The sequence below is a fragment of the Leucoraja erinacea genome, chromosome 16 (genome assembly GCF_028641065.1).
Source record: "Leucoraja erinacea ecotype New England chromosome 16, Leri_hhj_1, whole genome shotgun sequence".
NCBI classification, from domain to species: Eukaryota; Metazoa; Chordata; class Chondrichthyes; order Rajiformes; family Rajidae; genus Leucoraja; species Leucoraja erinaceus.
The window spans coordinates 25,177,189-25,194,922 of record NC_073392.1 but is presented as its reverse complement, the minus strand read 5'-3'; the positions used below and the strand labels follow the sequence as shown (position 1 = coordinate 25,194,922).

Below are 17,734 nucleotides of genomic sequence, written 5' to 3'. Positions count from 1 at the left end.
AACTGTTTCTTAAATGTTGGGATAGTCCCAGTCTCAACTGCCTCCTCTGGCAGCTTGTTCCATACACCCACCACCCTTTGCATGAAAAAGTTAACCCTCGGATTCCTATCAAATCTTTTCCCCTTCAACTTGAACCTATCTCCTCTGGTCCTCGACTCCCCTACTCTGGGCAAAAGACTCTGTGCATCTACCTGATCTATTCCTCTCATGATTTTGTATACCTCCATAAGATCTCCCCTCATCGTCCTGCGCTCCATGGAATAGAGACCCAGTCTACTCAACCTCTCCCTTTAGCTCACACCCTCTGGTCCTGGCAACATCCTCATAAATCTTCTCTGAATCCTTTCATGCTTGACAATATCTTCCCTATAATATGGTGCCCAGAACTGAACACAATATTCTAAATGCAGTCTAACCAACATCTTATGCAACTGCAACATGACCTCCCAACTTCTATACTCAATACTCTGACTAATGAAGGCCAAAGTGCCAAAAGCCTTTTTGACCACCTTATCCACCTGTGACTCGACCTTCAAGGAACCATGCACCTGTACTCCTAGATCCCTCTGCTCTACAACAATATCTACAACACATCTGTGGAATTCTCTGCCACAGAAGGTCGTTGAGGCCAGTTCATTGGCTATATTTAAGAGGGAGTTAGATGTGGCCCTTGTGGCTAAAGGGATCAGGGGGTATGGAGAGAAGGCAGGTACGGGATATTGAGTTGGATGATCAGCCATGATCATATTGAATGGCGGTGCAGGCTCGAAGGGCCGAATGGCCTAATCCTGCACCTATTTTCTATGTTTCTACTACCCAGAGGCCTGCCGTTTACTGTGTAGGACGTGCCCTTGTTCAACATGCCAAAATGCAACAACTCATACTTCTCTGTATTAAATTCCATCAACCATTCCTCAGTCCACCTGGCCAATCGATTCGGATCCTGCTGCAATCGTTCACAACCATCTTCACTATCTGCAAAACCACTAACTTTTGTATCATCAGCAAACTTGCTAATCTTGCCCTGTATGTTCTCATCTAAATAATTGATGTAGATGACAAACAGTAACGGGCCCAGCACCGAACCCTGAGGCACACCACTAGTCACAGGCCTCCAGTCTGAGGTGCAACCTTTCACAATCACCCTTCCATGAAACCAATTTGCTATCCATTCAGCTATCTCATGGTCTGTGTGTATCTTTGTGTGTATATTGGTGTGTGTTAATCTGTATGTGTGGGTCTGTGTGTGTCCCTGCAGACGTGTGTATGTGTCTGAGTCAGTGTGTATATGTGTGGTGGGTCTGTGTGTACATGTGTGGTGGATCCGTGTGTATATGTGTGTCTGGGTCAGTGTGTATTTGTGTGGTAGGTCAGTGTACATGTGTTTTGGGTCATGTGTGTGTGGTGGGTCAGTGTATATGTGTGGTGGGTCAGTGTGTATATGTGTGTCTGGGTCAGTGTGTATATGAGTGGTGGGTTAGTGTGTGTGTATATGTGTGTCTGGGTCAGTGTGTATATGAGTGGTGGGTCAGTGTGTATATGTGTGGTGGGACAGTGTGTATATGTGTGTCTGGGTCAGTGTGTATATGAGTGGTGGGTCAGTGTGTATATGTGTGGTGGGACAGTGTGTATATGTGTGTCTGGGTCAGTGTGTATATGAGTGGTGGGTCAGTGTGTATATGTGTGGTGGGGGTCAGTGTGTATATGAGTGGTGGGTCAGTGTGTATATGTGTGGTCTGGTTAGTGTGTATATGAGTGGTGGGTTAGTGTGTATATGTGTGTCTGGGTGTGTGTATATGTGTGTATGTGTATATGAGTGGTGGGTCAGTGTGTATATGTGTGGTGGGTCAGTGTGTATATGTGCGGTGGGACAGTGTGTATATGTGTGTCTGGGTCAGTGTGTATATGTGTGGTGGGTCAGTGTGTATATGAGTGGTGGGTCAGTGTGTATTTGTGCGGTGGCTGTATATATAACTGCCCAATATATTTCCATCTGCAACTCATCACAAACTCTTTCTCTGCAGAACCAACCCATCCTGCAGAATCGCTGTGTGGAACATTCCGGAAATAGTCAGACATGCCTACACCCCCAATGATGGCAAACCGTCGAGACGGATGTGAGTCCAGGGGCCTGGCTGGAGGGAGATTGGGGGTGGTCTGTGGCTGTGTCCCATCTACCCAGGCCACCCCTAGCTCCACTCCCACCCCTCCCGTCGCCTCCTTACACGTCCCCCCCTCCCATCCTCCACCTCCTCTCAGCAATACTCGCTCACCACCAGTACCTCACCTCAACCCACCCCCACCCCTGCAACCCTCCCCATTCCAAGTCAGTTCCTTGCTGAACCAGATACAGATAGACACCAAGTACTGGAGTAACTCAGCGGGTCAGGCAGCATCTGTGGGGAAAAGGGATGGTTGATGTTATGGGTCGGGACCCTTCTTCAGACTTAAAGTGGAGAGGAGGGGGAGTCGAGGTAAGAAAAGGCCAGAAGAAATCAGGGACGGCAACAGATGATCAAGGAAGAATGGAGCCCATAATGCTCCATTGTTGGCTGGGATAACAAAGGGATACAAGGATGCCAACAGTGGAACTACTAGGGTGGGGGAAGGAGGGAAGGGAATGCAGGGGTTACTTGAAATCAGATAAATCAATGTTTATACTGCTGGGGTGTAAGCTGCCCAAGCGAATTGTAAGGTGCTGTTCCTCCAAGTTGCGTGTGGCCTCACTCTGACAGTGGAGGAGGCCCAGGACAGACAGGTCAGTGTGGGAAGGGGAGTTTTGCTATAACACAGCAGCAGAGAAACCTCCCACATTGTAGAAAATCACATTATTAAAACAATTGTGTTGATGGGGAAAAGGGGTCAGAGAGTTGAAGACTTTGAACTGTCTTAATAAAGACTTTATTCCTTGCAGCGCTGGAGAATAAGAGATGATCTTATAAAGGAATACAAGATCATGAGAGGAATAGATCAGGCACACTGGCCCAGAGTAGGGGAATCGAGAACCAGAGGATATGGGTTTAAAGTGCAGGGGGAAAGATTTAACAGGAACCTGAAGGGTAACTTTTTGATGCACAGTTTTGGTGCATGGAGTGAGCTGCCGGTGGAGGTAGTTGAGGCAGGTAGTATCGCAATGTTTAAGAAGCATTTTGACTAGTACATGGATAGGTTAGGTTTAGAGGGATGATGGACCGATCGCAGTGTAGACGGGGCGTTGGTCAGTGTGGGCAGGATCAGCCCAAAGGCCTGTTTCCACACAGTATGACTGACTTAATTGGACTTTATGAGACTACAATGTTATATCTTTGCACTAAATATTGTTTCCTTTATCCTTTATCCATGCACTGTGGACAGCTTGATCGTATTCATGTGTAGTCTTTTCTTTGACTGGATAGCACGCAAACAAAAGCTTTTCACTGTACCTCGGTACACGTGACAATAATAAATCAAACTCAAACTAAACTAAACGATAGCAGCCATTTTTCCCTCAGGATTTTCAAGTCTGAAAGTAATGATTGTAAGTTCATTTTTGCTGCTGAAAGCTAAATAATAGGCTATATGTTACATCATCTGATCCTTGTGCAAGTGTCAAAAAGGGCGATTGTTTTGCAATTTCAGTGGTCTCTCGGGGTTAAAGGGACAGTTGTGTTCATTAGAGACAACGCTGTCTGATTACTGTGGGGAGGTGACGTGGACGTTGATGTGTTCTTGTGAGAATTCTTCACCATCTCACTGTAAATATGGGTCCTTCAGAATCACAGATGGTTGTGGAGGCCAAGTCAATGGATATTTTTACGGTGCAGATTGACAGATTCTTGATCAGTAAGGTGTCAGGGTTTATGGGGAGGAGACAGGAGAATGGGGTTGAGAGGGAAAGTTACATCAGCCATGATTGAATGGCGGAGTAGACTTGATGGGTCGAATGGTCCAATACTGGTCCTATGGCGTATGAACGTGGGTGAGGGGGCAAATTATTGGAGGGAGGGGGAAAGTGCAGGATGTCACCATGACCAACTCTGCCCTCTGTGCCCCGAGCCGACTAGATCGCTTGCCAACGACACGCGCCTGTCTCCGTTTGACGAGAGCCTGTGGAAGGTTCCGGACTGTGCGTGCCGATGTATCGCCAGCCTCTCCTCACGCATCCACTACCCGACCGGTGAGGGGACCGCATGCGCTGACTCAGAGGAGTTTCTGCTCTTGGGCCTGGAGGTGGGGAGGGGACGGGGGGGAGAGAGGGGACGGGGGGGGGGGGGAGGTGACAGGGGGGGGGACGAGGGGGGGGGAGGGACGGGGCTGGGGGGAGAGGGGAGGGGGGGGGGGAGGTGGAGGGGAGAGGGGGGCAGAGATGGGACGGGGGGGGGAGTTGGGGAGAGGGGACGGGGTGGGGGGGGGGAGGGGAGAGGGGACGGGGGGAGGGTGGGGAGGGGTGGGGAGGAGAGGTGGGGGGGGGGGAGGTGGGGGGGCACGGGGTTGAGGGGGGTGGGGAGGGACGGGGGAGGTGGGAGAGGGGGGGGGGGGAGGGGTGGGGAGGGGCAGATGATGGGAGCGGGGGTCTGAGGTGGAGATGGGGACGGGGTTGTGAGGTGGGGACCATCTGTCGCAGTCCCTCGAGGTCCAGGGTCATGGGCAGGGCCAGCATTTAATGCCCCTTGACAAGGTGGACAGCCCAGTTGCACAGCAGTCGAGATGCTGACCATAGGTGCTGTCTGTACAGAGTTTGCACGTTCTCCCTGTGACCACGTGGGTTTTCTCCGGGTGCACCGGCTTCCTCCCACACTTCAAAGGCGTACAGGTTTGTAGGTTAATTGGCTCGAGTAAAAATTGTAAATTGTCCCTAGGGTGTAGAATAGTGCCAGTGTACGGGGTGTACCTGTCTGCGCAGACTTGGTGGGCTAAAGGGCCTGTTTTCACGCTGTATCGCTAAAGTCTAAAAGTGGGGGTGAGATCCATCATGAACAAGTCTACAATGATAACCAATGTGCCAAGTCTATGTAGTTCAGAGCTTATTCAGAGGTTGTAGTGTTTAGTAGCCTGATGGCTGTAGGGAACAAACTGCTCCTGAACCTGGATGTTACAGTTTTCAGGCTCCGATACCTTTTTCCTGATGGAAGGTGGTGTGGGTCTTTGATGATGCTGGCTCCCATTTTGAGGCAGTGCCTCCTGTAGATACCTTTGACGATGGGGAGGACAGCAATCATGGAGTCTCTCTCCCTCTGACAGGATGGACGGATATTCTTCGTGGATACCGAGGTGGTGAACGTGCCCTACCACGACATCCAAGCCCACGAGGGACCGGTGAGTCACCAGGAACCCGCCGGCAGTGGGGGTCGCTCCCTCCCGAACCCTGCATCATATTGACCTTCCTCCAGAAGTTGCTTCATGTGTTGTCCACCCAAAGAAGCCTCAAAGTGCCATGGACGAGGGTCTGATCCCGACCTCAGGTGCTGTTGGTGTGGAGTTTGCACGTTCTCATAAGTTCATGTAATAGGAGCAGAATTAGGCCATTCGGTGCATCAGGTCTACTCCCCAATTCAATCATGGCTGATCTATCTGTCCCTCTCAACCCCATTTTTGTGCCTTCTCCCCATAACCCCTAACACCTATACTAATCAAGAGTCTATCAATCTCTGCCTTAAAAATATCCATTGACTTGGTCTCCACAGCCTTCTGTTGCAATGAATTTCACAGATTCACCATCTTCTGACTAAAGACATTCCTCCTCATCTCCTTTCTAAAGGAACGTCCTTTTATTCTGAGACTATGTCCTCTGGTCCTAGACACTCCCGCAAGTTGAAACATCTCCAAATACACTCTATCCAGTCCTTTCACTAGTCGACAAATTTCAATGAGGTTTCCCCTCATCCTTCTAAACTCCAGCGAATACAGGCCAGTGCCGTCAAACGCTCATCATATGTTCGCCCTTCCCCTCCCGGACACTACTTCCCACAGAACAATTACACTACTGCTACTGTATGTACATATATATATATTACTGTTCCATTATTCTATGTTCGCTCTTCTGGGTGAGATGCTAACTGCATTTTGTTGTCCCTGTACTGTACACTGCACAATGACAATAAAGATTGAATTGGAATCGGAATCGGAATCTGATATAACCCTTTCGCACAATACCCTCCCTCTCGTATAGATGGTCAACTTGGACGTGTTAGGGAAAGGGGATGTACAACGAGATCTGGGTGACCTTGTACATCAGTCACTGAAAGTAAGTAAGCAGGTACAGCAGGCAGTGAAGAAAGCAAATGGCATGTTGGCCTTCAGAACAAGAGGAGTTAAGTATAGGAGCAAAGAGGTCCTTCTGCAGTTGTACAGGGCCCTAGTGAGACCACACCTGGAGTATTGTGTGCAGTTTTGGTCTCCAAATTTGAGGAAGGACATTCTTTCTATTGAGGGACTGCAGCATAGGTTCACGAGGTTAATTCCTGGGATGGCGGGACTGTCATATGTTGAGAGAATGGAGCGGCTGCGCTTATATACTCTGGAATTTAGAAGGATGAGAGGATATCTTATTGAAACATACAAGATTATTAAGGGATTGGACACGCTAGAGGCAGGAAACGTGTTCCCGATGTTGGGGGAGCCCAAAACCAGGGGCTACAGATTAAGGGATATGCCATTTAGAACGTTGAGGAAAAACTTTTTTCATCCAGAGAGTTGTGAGTCTGTGGAATTCTCGGCCTCAGAAGGCAGTGGGGGCCGATTCTTTGGATGCTTTCAAGAGTTAGATAGACTTCTTAAAGATAGCGGTGTCAAGGGAAATAGGGAGAAGGCGGGAATGGGGTACTGATTGTGGATGATCAGCCATGATCACAGTGAATGGCAGTGCTGGCTCAATGGGCCAAATGGCCTACTCCTGCACCTATTGTCTATTGAACCTGGGCTGAATGACCTGTTTCTGTGCTATCTCACCTTGTGACTCGATATAATAAAAACACAACTGCAGATGCTGGTTTATACCAAAGATAGACACAAAGTGCTGGAGTAACTCAGTGGGTCAGGCAGTATCTCTGGAGAACAGGATAGGCAATGTTTTAGGTTGAGACCCTTCTTCAGTCTGAAGAAACATTCTGACATAAAAATGTCACCTATCCATGGATCTGAAGAAGTGCCCTGACTTGAAACATCATCGATTCATGTTCTCTACAGATGCTGTCTGCCTGCTGAGTTACTCCAGCACCTTGTGTCTATCTTGTAACTCAATCACTGACTTACCTGGGAGTAATGTGTTGCAGGTAATCTTTATGCAGTCAATCGTGGATCAGAGCCAGTTGATATCGATGGGTCAGGACACTGCAAACAAGTGTCTCAAGATCTGGAGTCTACCCAAGTTGCATCTTCTCCACGATGTTATCATCCCATTCTCCACGGTCAGCCTCTCGATAATAGTGAGTACAACGGGGTTTGGGGGCTCCCTTGTTCCTACAAGTATGTTTTATTTCAGAAGCGTTTAACTTTAGCTTGGTGGTTGGGGAGGGCTATGAACTCTTGAGTCTGGACCTGGTACGACAGGGCCACACAGTGGCACAGTGCCAGAGTTGCAGCCTCCTCTCACCAACTTCTACAGATGCACCATCAAAAGCATTTTATCAGGATGCATCACTGCTGGGTTTGGGGAACAGCTCCATCCAGGACCGCAAGAAATTGCAACGAATTGTGGACGCAGCCCAGACCATCACACAAACCAACCAGTCAGTCTGAAGAAGGGTTTTGGCCCGAAACGTCGCCTATTTCCTTCGCTCCATAGATGCTGCTGCACCTGCTGAGTTTCTCCAGCATTTTTGTGTACCTTCACCCTCCTATTGACTCCATTTATACTTCATGCAGCCTCGGAAAGGCCAGCAGCAGAATCAAGGATGAGTCTCAACGTGGCCATTCCCTCTTTTCCCCTTTCCCATCAGGCAAAAGGTATAGAAGTGTGAAAACGCACACCTCCAGATTCAGGGACAGTTTCTTCCCAGCTGTTATCAGGCAACTGAATCATCCTACCTCAACCAGAGAGCAATGCTGAACTACTATCTACCTCTTTGGTGACCCTCAGACTATCCTTGATTGGATTTTACTGGCTTTACCTCGCACTAAATGTTATTCCCTTTTCATGTATCTATACACGTAAATAGCTCGATTGTAATCATGTATTGTCTTACTGTTGACTGGTTAGCACGCGACAAAAGCTGTTCACTGTACCTCGATACACGTGACAATAAACAAAACTAAACTGGATTTGATCCTGACCTCAGGTGCTGTCTGTGCAGACTCTGCACCTTCTCCTTATTCTCATGCCCCAAAACATGACCACTCCTGCATGTGTGATCTATGCAAAAAAAGGTTTACTGTTTTGTTTAGTTTAGAGATACAGTGCGGAAACAGAGCCTTCGGCCCACCGACTCTCAATCATCCCGTACATTAGCACTACCTTACACCCGAGGGACAATTTATAATTCTTACCGAAGCCAATTAACCTACAAGCCAGTACGTCTTTGGAGTGTGGGAGGAAACCGGAACGCTTGGAGAAAAAAACGCACAGTCACGGGGAGAACGTACGAACTCCGTACAGACAGCACCCATAGTCAGGATCGAACCCGGGTCTCTGGGGCTGGTAAGGCAGCAACTCTACCGCTGCGCCACCCTCTACGTAATGCACGTGCGACAATAAAACGGCGGTGAATGTGTTTGGTTTCAGGGCAAGCACCTGTGTCTGGGGCTGGAGTGCGGGTCAATCATCTTCTCCAACTTCATAGCCACCAGCTCCTGGCTACTTCCGGCATCTACCACCACACCGCCAGGTGAGCTGTGTGTGGCCTGGGGTCACCAGGGAAGATCCCAGGCGTCTGGGGGAGGGGGGAGGGTGCAGGAGGAAGGTTGGCTGCATAAACCCATTCAAGGCAGAGATGAGACTCAGTGGTCAAGTTAGGAAAAGGGGAAGTACAACGGGATCTGGAGGTCCTTGTTCATCAGTCAATGAAAGTAAGCATACAGGTACAGCAGGCAGTGAAGAAAGTGAATGGCACGTTGGCCTTCGTAACAAGAGGAGTTGAGTATAGGAGCAGAGATCCTTCTGCAGTTGTAAAGGGCCCTAGTGGTACCACATCCGGAGTATTATGTGCAGTTTTGGTGCCCTAATTTGAGGAAGGACATTCTTGTTATTGAGGGAGTGCAGTGTAGGTTTACAAGGTTAATTCCCGGGATGGTGGGACTGTCATATGCTGAGAGAATGGAGCGGCTGGGCTTGAATACTCTGGAGTTTAGAAGGATGAGAGGCTATCTCATTGAAACATATAAGGGTTTGTTTATTAAGGGTTTGGACACGCTAGAGGCAGGAAACATGTTCCCAATGTTGGGGGAGTCCAGAACCAGGGGCCGCAGTATAAGAATAAGGTGTAAGCCATTTAGAACGAGACGAGGAAACACTTCTTCACACAGAGAGTTGTGAGTCTGTGGAATTCTCTGCCTGTGGAGGCCGGTTCACTGGATACTTTCAAGAGAGAGCTAGTTAGGGCTCTTAAAGAAAGCAGAGTCAGGGGATATGGGGAGAAGGCAGAAACGAGGTAGTGATGATCAGCCATGATCACATTGAATGGCGATGCTGGCTCGAAGGGCTGAATGGCCTACTCCTGCACCTATTGTCTATTTGTATTGTTATACCCAAAGGGTGGTGTCTGTAGTGGTCTCTCCCTCAAAGCAAGGTGAGACAGAGACTTGGCATATATCACAGAGCGAGGGGGAGGGGGGGGGGGGGTGGGGCAAGAGCAAGAGGGGGAGGGGGGGTGACGAGGGGGAGAGTGGGGGAAGGGGGGGCAGGGAGAGGGGGAGAGAGGGGTGGGGGTGAGGGGGTGAAACCCACGAAAAGCAACTGGCCCAGACGGAGTTCCTGGCCGTGTCCTTCGTAGCCGCGCGGACCAGCTAGCGGGAGTATTCACGGACATCTTTAATCTCTCCCTACTCCGTTCTGAGGTACTCACCTGCTTCAAGAAAACAACCATCATCCCGGTGCCGAAGAAAAGCAAGACCTCCTGCCTAAACGACTACCGTCCAGTGGCCTTGACATCCGCCTTCATGAAATATTTTGAGGGGCTAGTTATGGAACACATTAAAACCAGTCTACCCAGGGGTCTTGACCCACTTACAGCTTTGCCTTTAAGCCCTTGTCCCACTGGATGAGGTAATTCAAGAATTCTCCCGAGTTTACCCCTGACCCGAACTCGGAGAATGCCCGTAGCGGGTCCGTAGGAGTTCGTGGATGTCTCGTAGCGGCTCGAATTGCTAACGGGGAATCTGGTAAACTCGTGACGTTTTTTCATCCCTGCAAATACTGTCCACGAGTAAATAAATACTCGTGATGAAAAAAATGGTTACGTATTACTCGTACGAGCCGCTACGAGACATCCACAAACTCCTACGGACCAGCTACGGACATTCTCCGAGTTTGAATCAGCGGAAAACTCGGGAGAACTTGAATTACCTCGTACAGTGGGACAGGGGCTTTAATATCAGGATTTTTTGTTTTGATTTCACAATAGACTTTATTCAAATAATAAATATGTACAATACGTGAACCGTGCGGAAAAATTCATCTGACATTTTCATTACAGTCTATACATTTCTCAAGTCTGTCCCCCACCCGTGCCACTCATGTGGCCCCCTGGCGCGGGATACCTTCCCTTGTTTTGAGGGGCGTCTCCACCATATCGTGCCCATGATACCATCCAAGCTTATCACCAAACGCGTGGGACTTGATGTCAGCACTCACCTCTGCAACTGGATCCTTGACCAACAGACCCCAATCAGTGAGGATAGGGGACAAATCATCCACCACGATAATCCCCCACACGCGGGCTCCACAAGGATGCGTTCTCAGTCCCCTTCTTTACCCCTTGTACACCCACGATTGTAAAGCCATGTACAAATCTAAGTCAATTTTCAAATTGGCATAAGGCACCACCATTGTGAGCTGGATATCAAATAACTGAGACGGAGGAGGAAGGAGATTGAGAACTTTGTGTCCTGTTGTCGAGACAACCTTTCAATGTTAGCAAGACAAAGGAGATAGTGAGTGATGGTGCCGAAGCAGAGATAGTTGAAAACTTAAAATTCCTCCGAGTCAAAATCACCAAGAACTTCTACTGGACCACCCATATTGAAGCAACGACCAATAAAACACACCACGCCTCTACTTCCTTAGAAGGCTTAGGAAGTTCGGCATGGCCCCTACAACTCTCACCAACTTCGACAGATGAACCATAGAAAGCATTTTATCAGGATGCATCACAGCTTGGTTTGGGAACAGCTCCATCCAAAACCGCAAGAAATTGCAGCAAATTGTGGATGCAGCCCAGAGCATCACACAAACCAACCTTCCGTCTCAAGAAGGGTCTCGACCCGAAACGTCACCCATTCCTTCTCTCCAGAGATGCTGCCTGCCCCGCTGAGTTACTCCATCCTTTTGTGTCTATCTTCCTTCTATTGACTCCATTTATACCTCATGCTACCATGGCAGGGCCAGCAATATAATCAAGGACGAGTCGCACCCTGGCCACTCCCTCTTCCCCCCTCTCCCATCAGGCAAAAGGTACAGAAGTGTGAAAATGCACACCTCCAGATTCAGGGTCAGTTTCTTCCCAGCTGTTATCAGGCAACTGAATCATCTTACCACAACCAGAGAGCAGTGCTGAACCACTATATAACTCTTTGGTGACCTTCGGACTATCCTTGATCGGACTTTGCTGGCTTTACCTTGCACTTCCCTTCTCATGTATCTATACACTGTAACGGCTCGATTGTAATCATGTACAGTATTATCTTTCTGCTGACTGGATAGCACGCAACAAAAGCTGTTCACTGTACCTCGGTACACGTAACACTAAGTTAAACTGTAACTGTAATTGATTTGGGGGGGGGGGGTAGATGGAAAGGAGAGTGTGAGGAGGATACTGACAGTGGGGGTGAGAAAGAGGGGGGAGGGGGGGAGGTGTAATGGAAAGGGGTAGAGAGAGGAGGAGATGGAGAAGAGGCAGTAAGGGGGAGACAGAGAGGGGGACATCGAGAGAGGGGAGAATGGGGAGGGGCCAGGGTGTCTGCCGATGCCAGTCACTAACATTGTCCATATTAGCTGATCTTCACCCTTGACCGTGGAGCTTCACTTGCTCTGGTCCTCTCCGAGTGTTAACCTCCTTCTCTCTTCAGATTTCGACGAGAGGAGTGACTCGGACGAGAGGCAGACGGCGACTCTAACGGACAACGTATTCACTGATGCCTGCCCAATGCAGAACATCTTCCTGAGTTGCAGGTGTGTCTGGGTGGGGGGTGGGGGGGTTTGTCACACTCCAGCCTTTGTTGCTTACTCCTGCTATCTGCCAATCACCCCTCCCTCACCTGTACCCACCTATCACTCATCAGGCTTTATCCCGCCCCCACCTCTCCTATCCAGATTTCTTCCCCCCTACTCTATCTGTCCGAAAAAGGAACCCGATCCGAAACGTCGCCTGTCCATTCCCTTCACCGATGCAGCCTGACCCGCTGAGTTCCTCCGGCACTTATGTGTCCCGCTTATGATTTGACCCAGAGGTAGACACAAAAGACTCGAGTAACTCTGCAGGTCAGGCAGCATCTCTGGAGGAAAAGAATGTGACGTTTCGGGTTGGAGCCCGTCTTCAGACTGAAAGTAGAGCTGAGGATGGCGGGAAATAAATTGGAGGTGAGAAAAAGGCAGAACAAATCAGGGCCGGCAGGGTATGCCAACTTATGATTTGACCGATTCTGATTAGTTCAGCGAACAGCCCGGAAACAGGCCATTCGGCCCCACTGAGTCCCCTTCATACACTAGGGATAGTTTACAGAAGCCAATTAACATACAAACCTGTAAGTCTTTGGAGTATGTGACGAAACCGGAGCACCCGGAGAAACCCCATGCGGTCGGGTCACGGGGAGGATGGACAGACAGCAGTCGGGATCAAACCCGGGTCGCTGGCTCTCTGAGGCAGCAGATCTAGTCAAGAGTCAAGAGTCAAGAGTCAATTTAATTGTCATTTGGACCCCTGGAGGTCCAAACGAAATGCCGTTTCTGCAGCCACACATTACACACAAATAGACCCCAGACACAACATAATTACATTTTACATAAACATCCATCACATAGCTGTGATGGAAGGCCAAAAAAACTTATCTCTCCACTGCACTCTCCCCCCCCCCCCCCGATGTCAGAGTCAAAGTCAAAGCCCCCGGCTGGCGATGGCGATTGTCCCGCGGCCATTGAAGCCACGCCGGGTGGTGCGAGGTCGCACACCGGGTCTTGATGTTGGAGCCCCCGGTGTGCGCTCGCAAAGTCCCGCGGCCATTCCAGCCGCGCGGGGCAGTGGTGTCAGGCCCCGCTCCAGGAGCTCTTCAACCCCGCAACTCGGGCGGGAGAATTCGCAGTTGCAGGAGCCCCGAAAAGCGGTCTCCCTCCAGGGATCCGTGGGCTCCCGGTGCCGCCGTCCGCAGACCCGCAGTAGCAGCCTCCGACTCAGCAGCAGCAGCGGCATCGGCAGCAGCAGCAGCAGCAGCGGCAGCGGCAGCGCTCCTCCACCGCTCCACCCGCTCCGGTCTCGGCCAGCTCCGCGACGGCAACGGTGAGTCGGCACCAGAGTCCCCGGCTTCTTCCCGTTGGAGGCCGCTCCTCGTTGCGGCCCCAACGACAACGGAAACCCGACGAGAAAACGTCGGGTCTCCCGTGCAGGGAGAGATTCAAAAGTTTCCCCCCCCCCCACCCACCCCACCCCCATCCCCCCACACACACACCCCAACATAAAATAACAAAAACTACATAAAAACAGACAAAAAAAATAATAAAACGCGGACAGTCTGCAGAGGCCGCTGCTGACCAGAGTCGCGCCGCCCACCGGATCTACCACTGTTGCCTGCGATGAACTGTGGTGGTTGTTGATGCTCTGGTTGTATCTACCCTGTGCCCATCCTCTATTCATGTTGCAGTGGTGAAGCCGTGATTAAAGTCTGGGATCTCCAGGGGTATCTGCTGACTGAGATAGTTCTCGATCACACCCTCACCCACGCCATCTTCCTCAATGACACAGGAGATATCCTGATGGGCTTCAAGCAGAATCTCTTCCTCATCCCTCACCACAAGCTGATGTTTGAAGTGACAGACTACACGTCTGATACATCGGCCAGAGGTGTGTGGCCCTACTTTATTTATTTATGACTTTAGAGCTATAGCGCGGAAATAGACCCTTCGGCCCATCGAGTCCACACTGACCAGCGATCACCCCGTACACTAGCACTGTACTCCGTCTGGTGAAGGGTCTTGACCCAAAACGTCACCTATTCCTTCTCTCCAGAGATGCTGCCTGACACGCTGAATTACTCCAGCATTTTGTGTTTAGGAGCACTATCCTACACACTAGGGACAATTTTGCAACTTACCGAAACCAATGAACCTTCAAACCTGCATGTTTTTGGAGTGTGGCAGGGAACCAGGGCACCCGGAGAAAACCCATGAGGTCACGGGAGCAATGTACAAGATCTGTACAGACTGCACCTGTAGTCAGGATCGAACCCGGCTTTCTGGCGCTGTGACACTGTGCCATCCTCCAAACCAAGGCTTTTAAGAGTGTACAATTGTCATATGTCCCAAAACGGAACAATGTTATTCTTACTTGCAGCAGCACAAAGGGTCTGTGAACACAGTACTCAATAGATTACATAACAAACAAATGAAAAAAAGTTAAATAAATTAAAAAAAACACTATTGGTGCAAAACAATAAGCCCGAAGTTCCAAGTGCAACTAAGACAGTTCGAAGTTTAATTAGTGTGCAGCGCTCAAGAACCTGTTGGTTACTGGGAAGAAGCCGTTCTTCAACCTGGAGGTCACGTTTTCAGGCTCCTGTACCTTCTTCCCGATGGTAGCAGCGAGATGAGAGTGTGGCCAGGGTGGTGTGGGTCTGCAGTCAGTGAGATGAGAGTGTGGATAAACAGGATGGTGTGGGTCCTGTGATGAAAGGCAAGATGCTTATACAGGAGTTTCACTGCTGCCACTCGTGTATGGGATGGAGAAAGGGATGGAAGGGGTCGCAGTTGGATTTCTCCAGACGGGGATCCCGGTGTCTGGAATGCTGACAGAAGCGGAACTGCGCCATTGTTTGCTGACTTGGTTCCTGCTCCTTCCTGCTCTCTCTGCTTCCAGAGTCGGTTATCTACGAGGACCCAGACATTATGGACGAATACAAGGGGATTCAAGCTCAGTCCCACATGGATATAGATACTTATTTGGTACGTAGCAAGTTCACAATTTCATAAGATATAGCAGCAGAATTGGGCCATTCGGCCCATCGAGTCTACTATGGCTTTCAATCATGGCTGATTATCTTTCCTTCTCGACCCCATTATCCTGCCTACTCTCCCTGACACCCTTGCTAATCATCTGTCAATCTCCAACTTAAAAACACGCAATGACTTGGAAGATAGATGTAAAATGCTGGAGTAATTCAGCGGGGCAGGAGAGAAGGAATGGGTGGCGTTTCGGGCTGAGACCCTTCTTCAGATTACTCCAGCATTTTGTGTCTATCTTCGCTGTAAATCAGCATCTACAGTTCCTTCCTACACACAATGACTTGGCCTCCATAACCATCTGTGCCAATGAATTCCACAGATTCACCACCTTCTGGCTAAAGAAATTCCTCCTCTTCTCCTTTCTAAAGGTACGTCCTTTTACTTTGAGGCTGTGCACTCTGGCATAACGTGTTCTCTCCGGCCAACAAGACCCATCTACACTAGTCCTACCTGCCCCTCGTTTGGCCCTGTCTATACGTTGCAATAGTACCCGCCTCAATCACCTTCTTCGGCAGCTCATTCCATACACCCACAACCCTTGTGTAAAGTAAAATGACCCCTTGGATTTCCCCCCTCACCTTAAACCTATAGGGCCCTCCATAATGTTTGGGACAAAGACCCACCATTTATTTATTAGCCTCTGTACTCCACAATTTGAGATTTGTAATTGAAAAAAAATCACATGTGGTTAAAGTGCACATTGTCAGATTTTAATAGAGGCCATTTTTATAGATTTCACCATGTAGAAATTACAGGAGTGTTTATACATAGTGTCCCCCCCCCGTGTCCCCCCCCCCCCCCCCCCTCCCCCTCCCATTTCAAGGCACCATAATATTTGGGACACAGCAATGTCATGTAAATGAAAGTAGTCATGTTTAGTATTTTGTTGCATATCCTTTGCATGCAATGACTGCTTGAAGTCTGCGATTCATGGACATCACCAGTTGCTGGGTTTCTTCTCTGGTGATCCTCTGCCAGGCCTGTATTGCAGCCAGCTTTAGCTTATGCTTGTTTTGAGGGCTAGTCCCCTTCAGTTTTCTCTACAGCATATAAAAGGCATGCTCAATTGGGTTCAGGTCAGGTGATTGACTTGGCCACTCAAGAATTGACCATCTTTTAGCTTTAAAAAACTCATTTGTTGCATTGGCAGTATGTTTGGGATTATTGTCTTGCTGTAGAATGAATGCCATTGCTTTGAGGCATTTGTTTGAACTTGAGCAGATAGGATGTGTCTATCCACTTCAGAATTCATTTTGCTACTACCATCAGCAGTTATATCATCAATGAAGATAAGTGAGCCAGTACCTTCAGCAGCCAAACATGCCCAGGCCATAACACCCCCATCACCGTGTTTTACAGATGAGGTGGTATGCTTTGGATCTTGGGCAGTTCCTTCTCTCCTCCATACTTTGCTCTTGCTCTGATAAGTTAATCTCCGTCTCATCTGTCCACAAGACCTTTTTCCAGAACTGTGGTTGCTCTTTTAAGCACTTCTTGGCAAACTGTAACCTGGCCATCCTATTTTTATGGCTAACCAGTGGTTTGCATCTTGCAGTGTAGGTTTGGCTGATGTCTCCCAACAGTTTTATTCTTGTTTCTCAGTCTCATAATGGCTTCTTTGACTTTCATTGGCACAACTTTGGTCCTCATGTTGATAAACTGCAATAAAAGTTTCCAAAGGTGATGGAAAGACTGGAAGAAAGACTAGGTGCTGAGAGCTCTCTTATACCTGTATTAAGAAGGCAATTAAACACACCTGAGCAATTACAAACACATGTGTCCCAAACATTATGGTGCCCTGAAATGCGGGGACTATGTATAAACACAGCTGTGATTTCTACATGGTGAGACCAAAATATATAAAAATGCCCTTTATTAAAATCTGACAATGTGCACTTTAACCACATGTGATTTTTTTCTATTACAAATCTCAAATTGTGGAGTAGAGAGGCAAATAAATAAATGACGGGTCTTTGTCCCAGATATTATGGAGGGCACTGTACGTCCTCTGGTTCTCGATGACTCTACTCTAGGCAAGAGACACTGTGCATCCTCGTAAATCTTCCCTGCACTCTTTCCAGCTTAACAACATCTTACCAATAACGTGACCAGAACTGTACAGTGCTCTAAATGTGACCTCACCAATATCTTGTACAACTATAACATGAGTGAATGATACTTTACTGTAACTTGTCACAGTGAAATTATTTGTTTTGCATACCAGACACAAAGTATGCAAAGGGTCGCCACCTAGAGGGCACGGACAAAGTTGCAATGTGTTCAATGTAGTCCCAAACATCCCTCTTTGTTCTCGGCAATCCCCCCACACTGGGTCCCTCTTCATTCTCTCGTGATCTCCCAACATGACCTCCCTACTTCTATATTCAAATCTCT

At 48.8% G+C, this 17,734-nt stretch overlaps 1 protein-coding gene across 3 annotated transcripts in view; it reads left to right on the top strand.

Annotated features, from left to right (window-relative positions):
* The window catches only part of LOC129704662 (uncharacterized), a 60,625-nt gene that overhangs the window by 21,496 nt on the left and 21,395 nt on the right, over window positions 1–17,734 (top strand). For all 3 annotated transcript variants that reach the window (XM_055647939.1, XM_055647940.1, XM_055647938.1), the window contains 8 exons: window positions 2,025–2,117; window positions 4,044–4,209; window positions 5,221–5,295; window positions 7,251–7,403; window positions 8,699–8,801; window positions 12,199–12,301; window positions 13,984–14,183; window positions 15,195–15,280. In XM_055647939.1, the coding sequence (XP_055503914.1) occupies window positions 2,025–2,117; window positions 4,044–4,209; window positions 5,221–5,295; window positions 7,251–7,403; window positions 8,699–8,801; window positions 12,199–12,301; window positions 13,984–14,183; window positions 15,195–15,280 (979 nt within the window). The remainder of the gene's footprint in view (window positions 1–2,024; window positions 2,118–4,043; window positions 4,210–5,220; window positions 5,296–7,250; window positions 7,404–8,698; window positions 8,802–12,198; window positions 12,302–13,983; window positions 14,184–15,194; window positions 15,281–17,734) is intronic.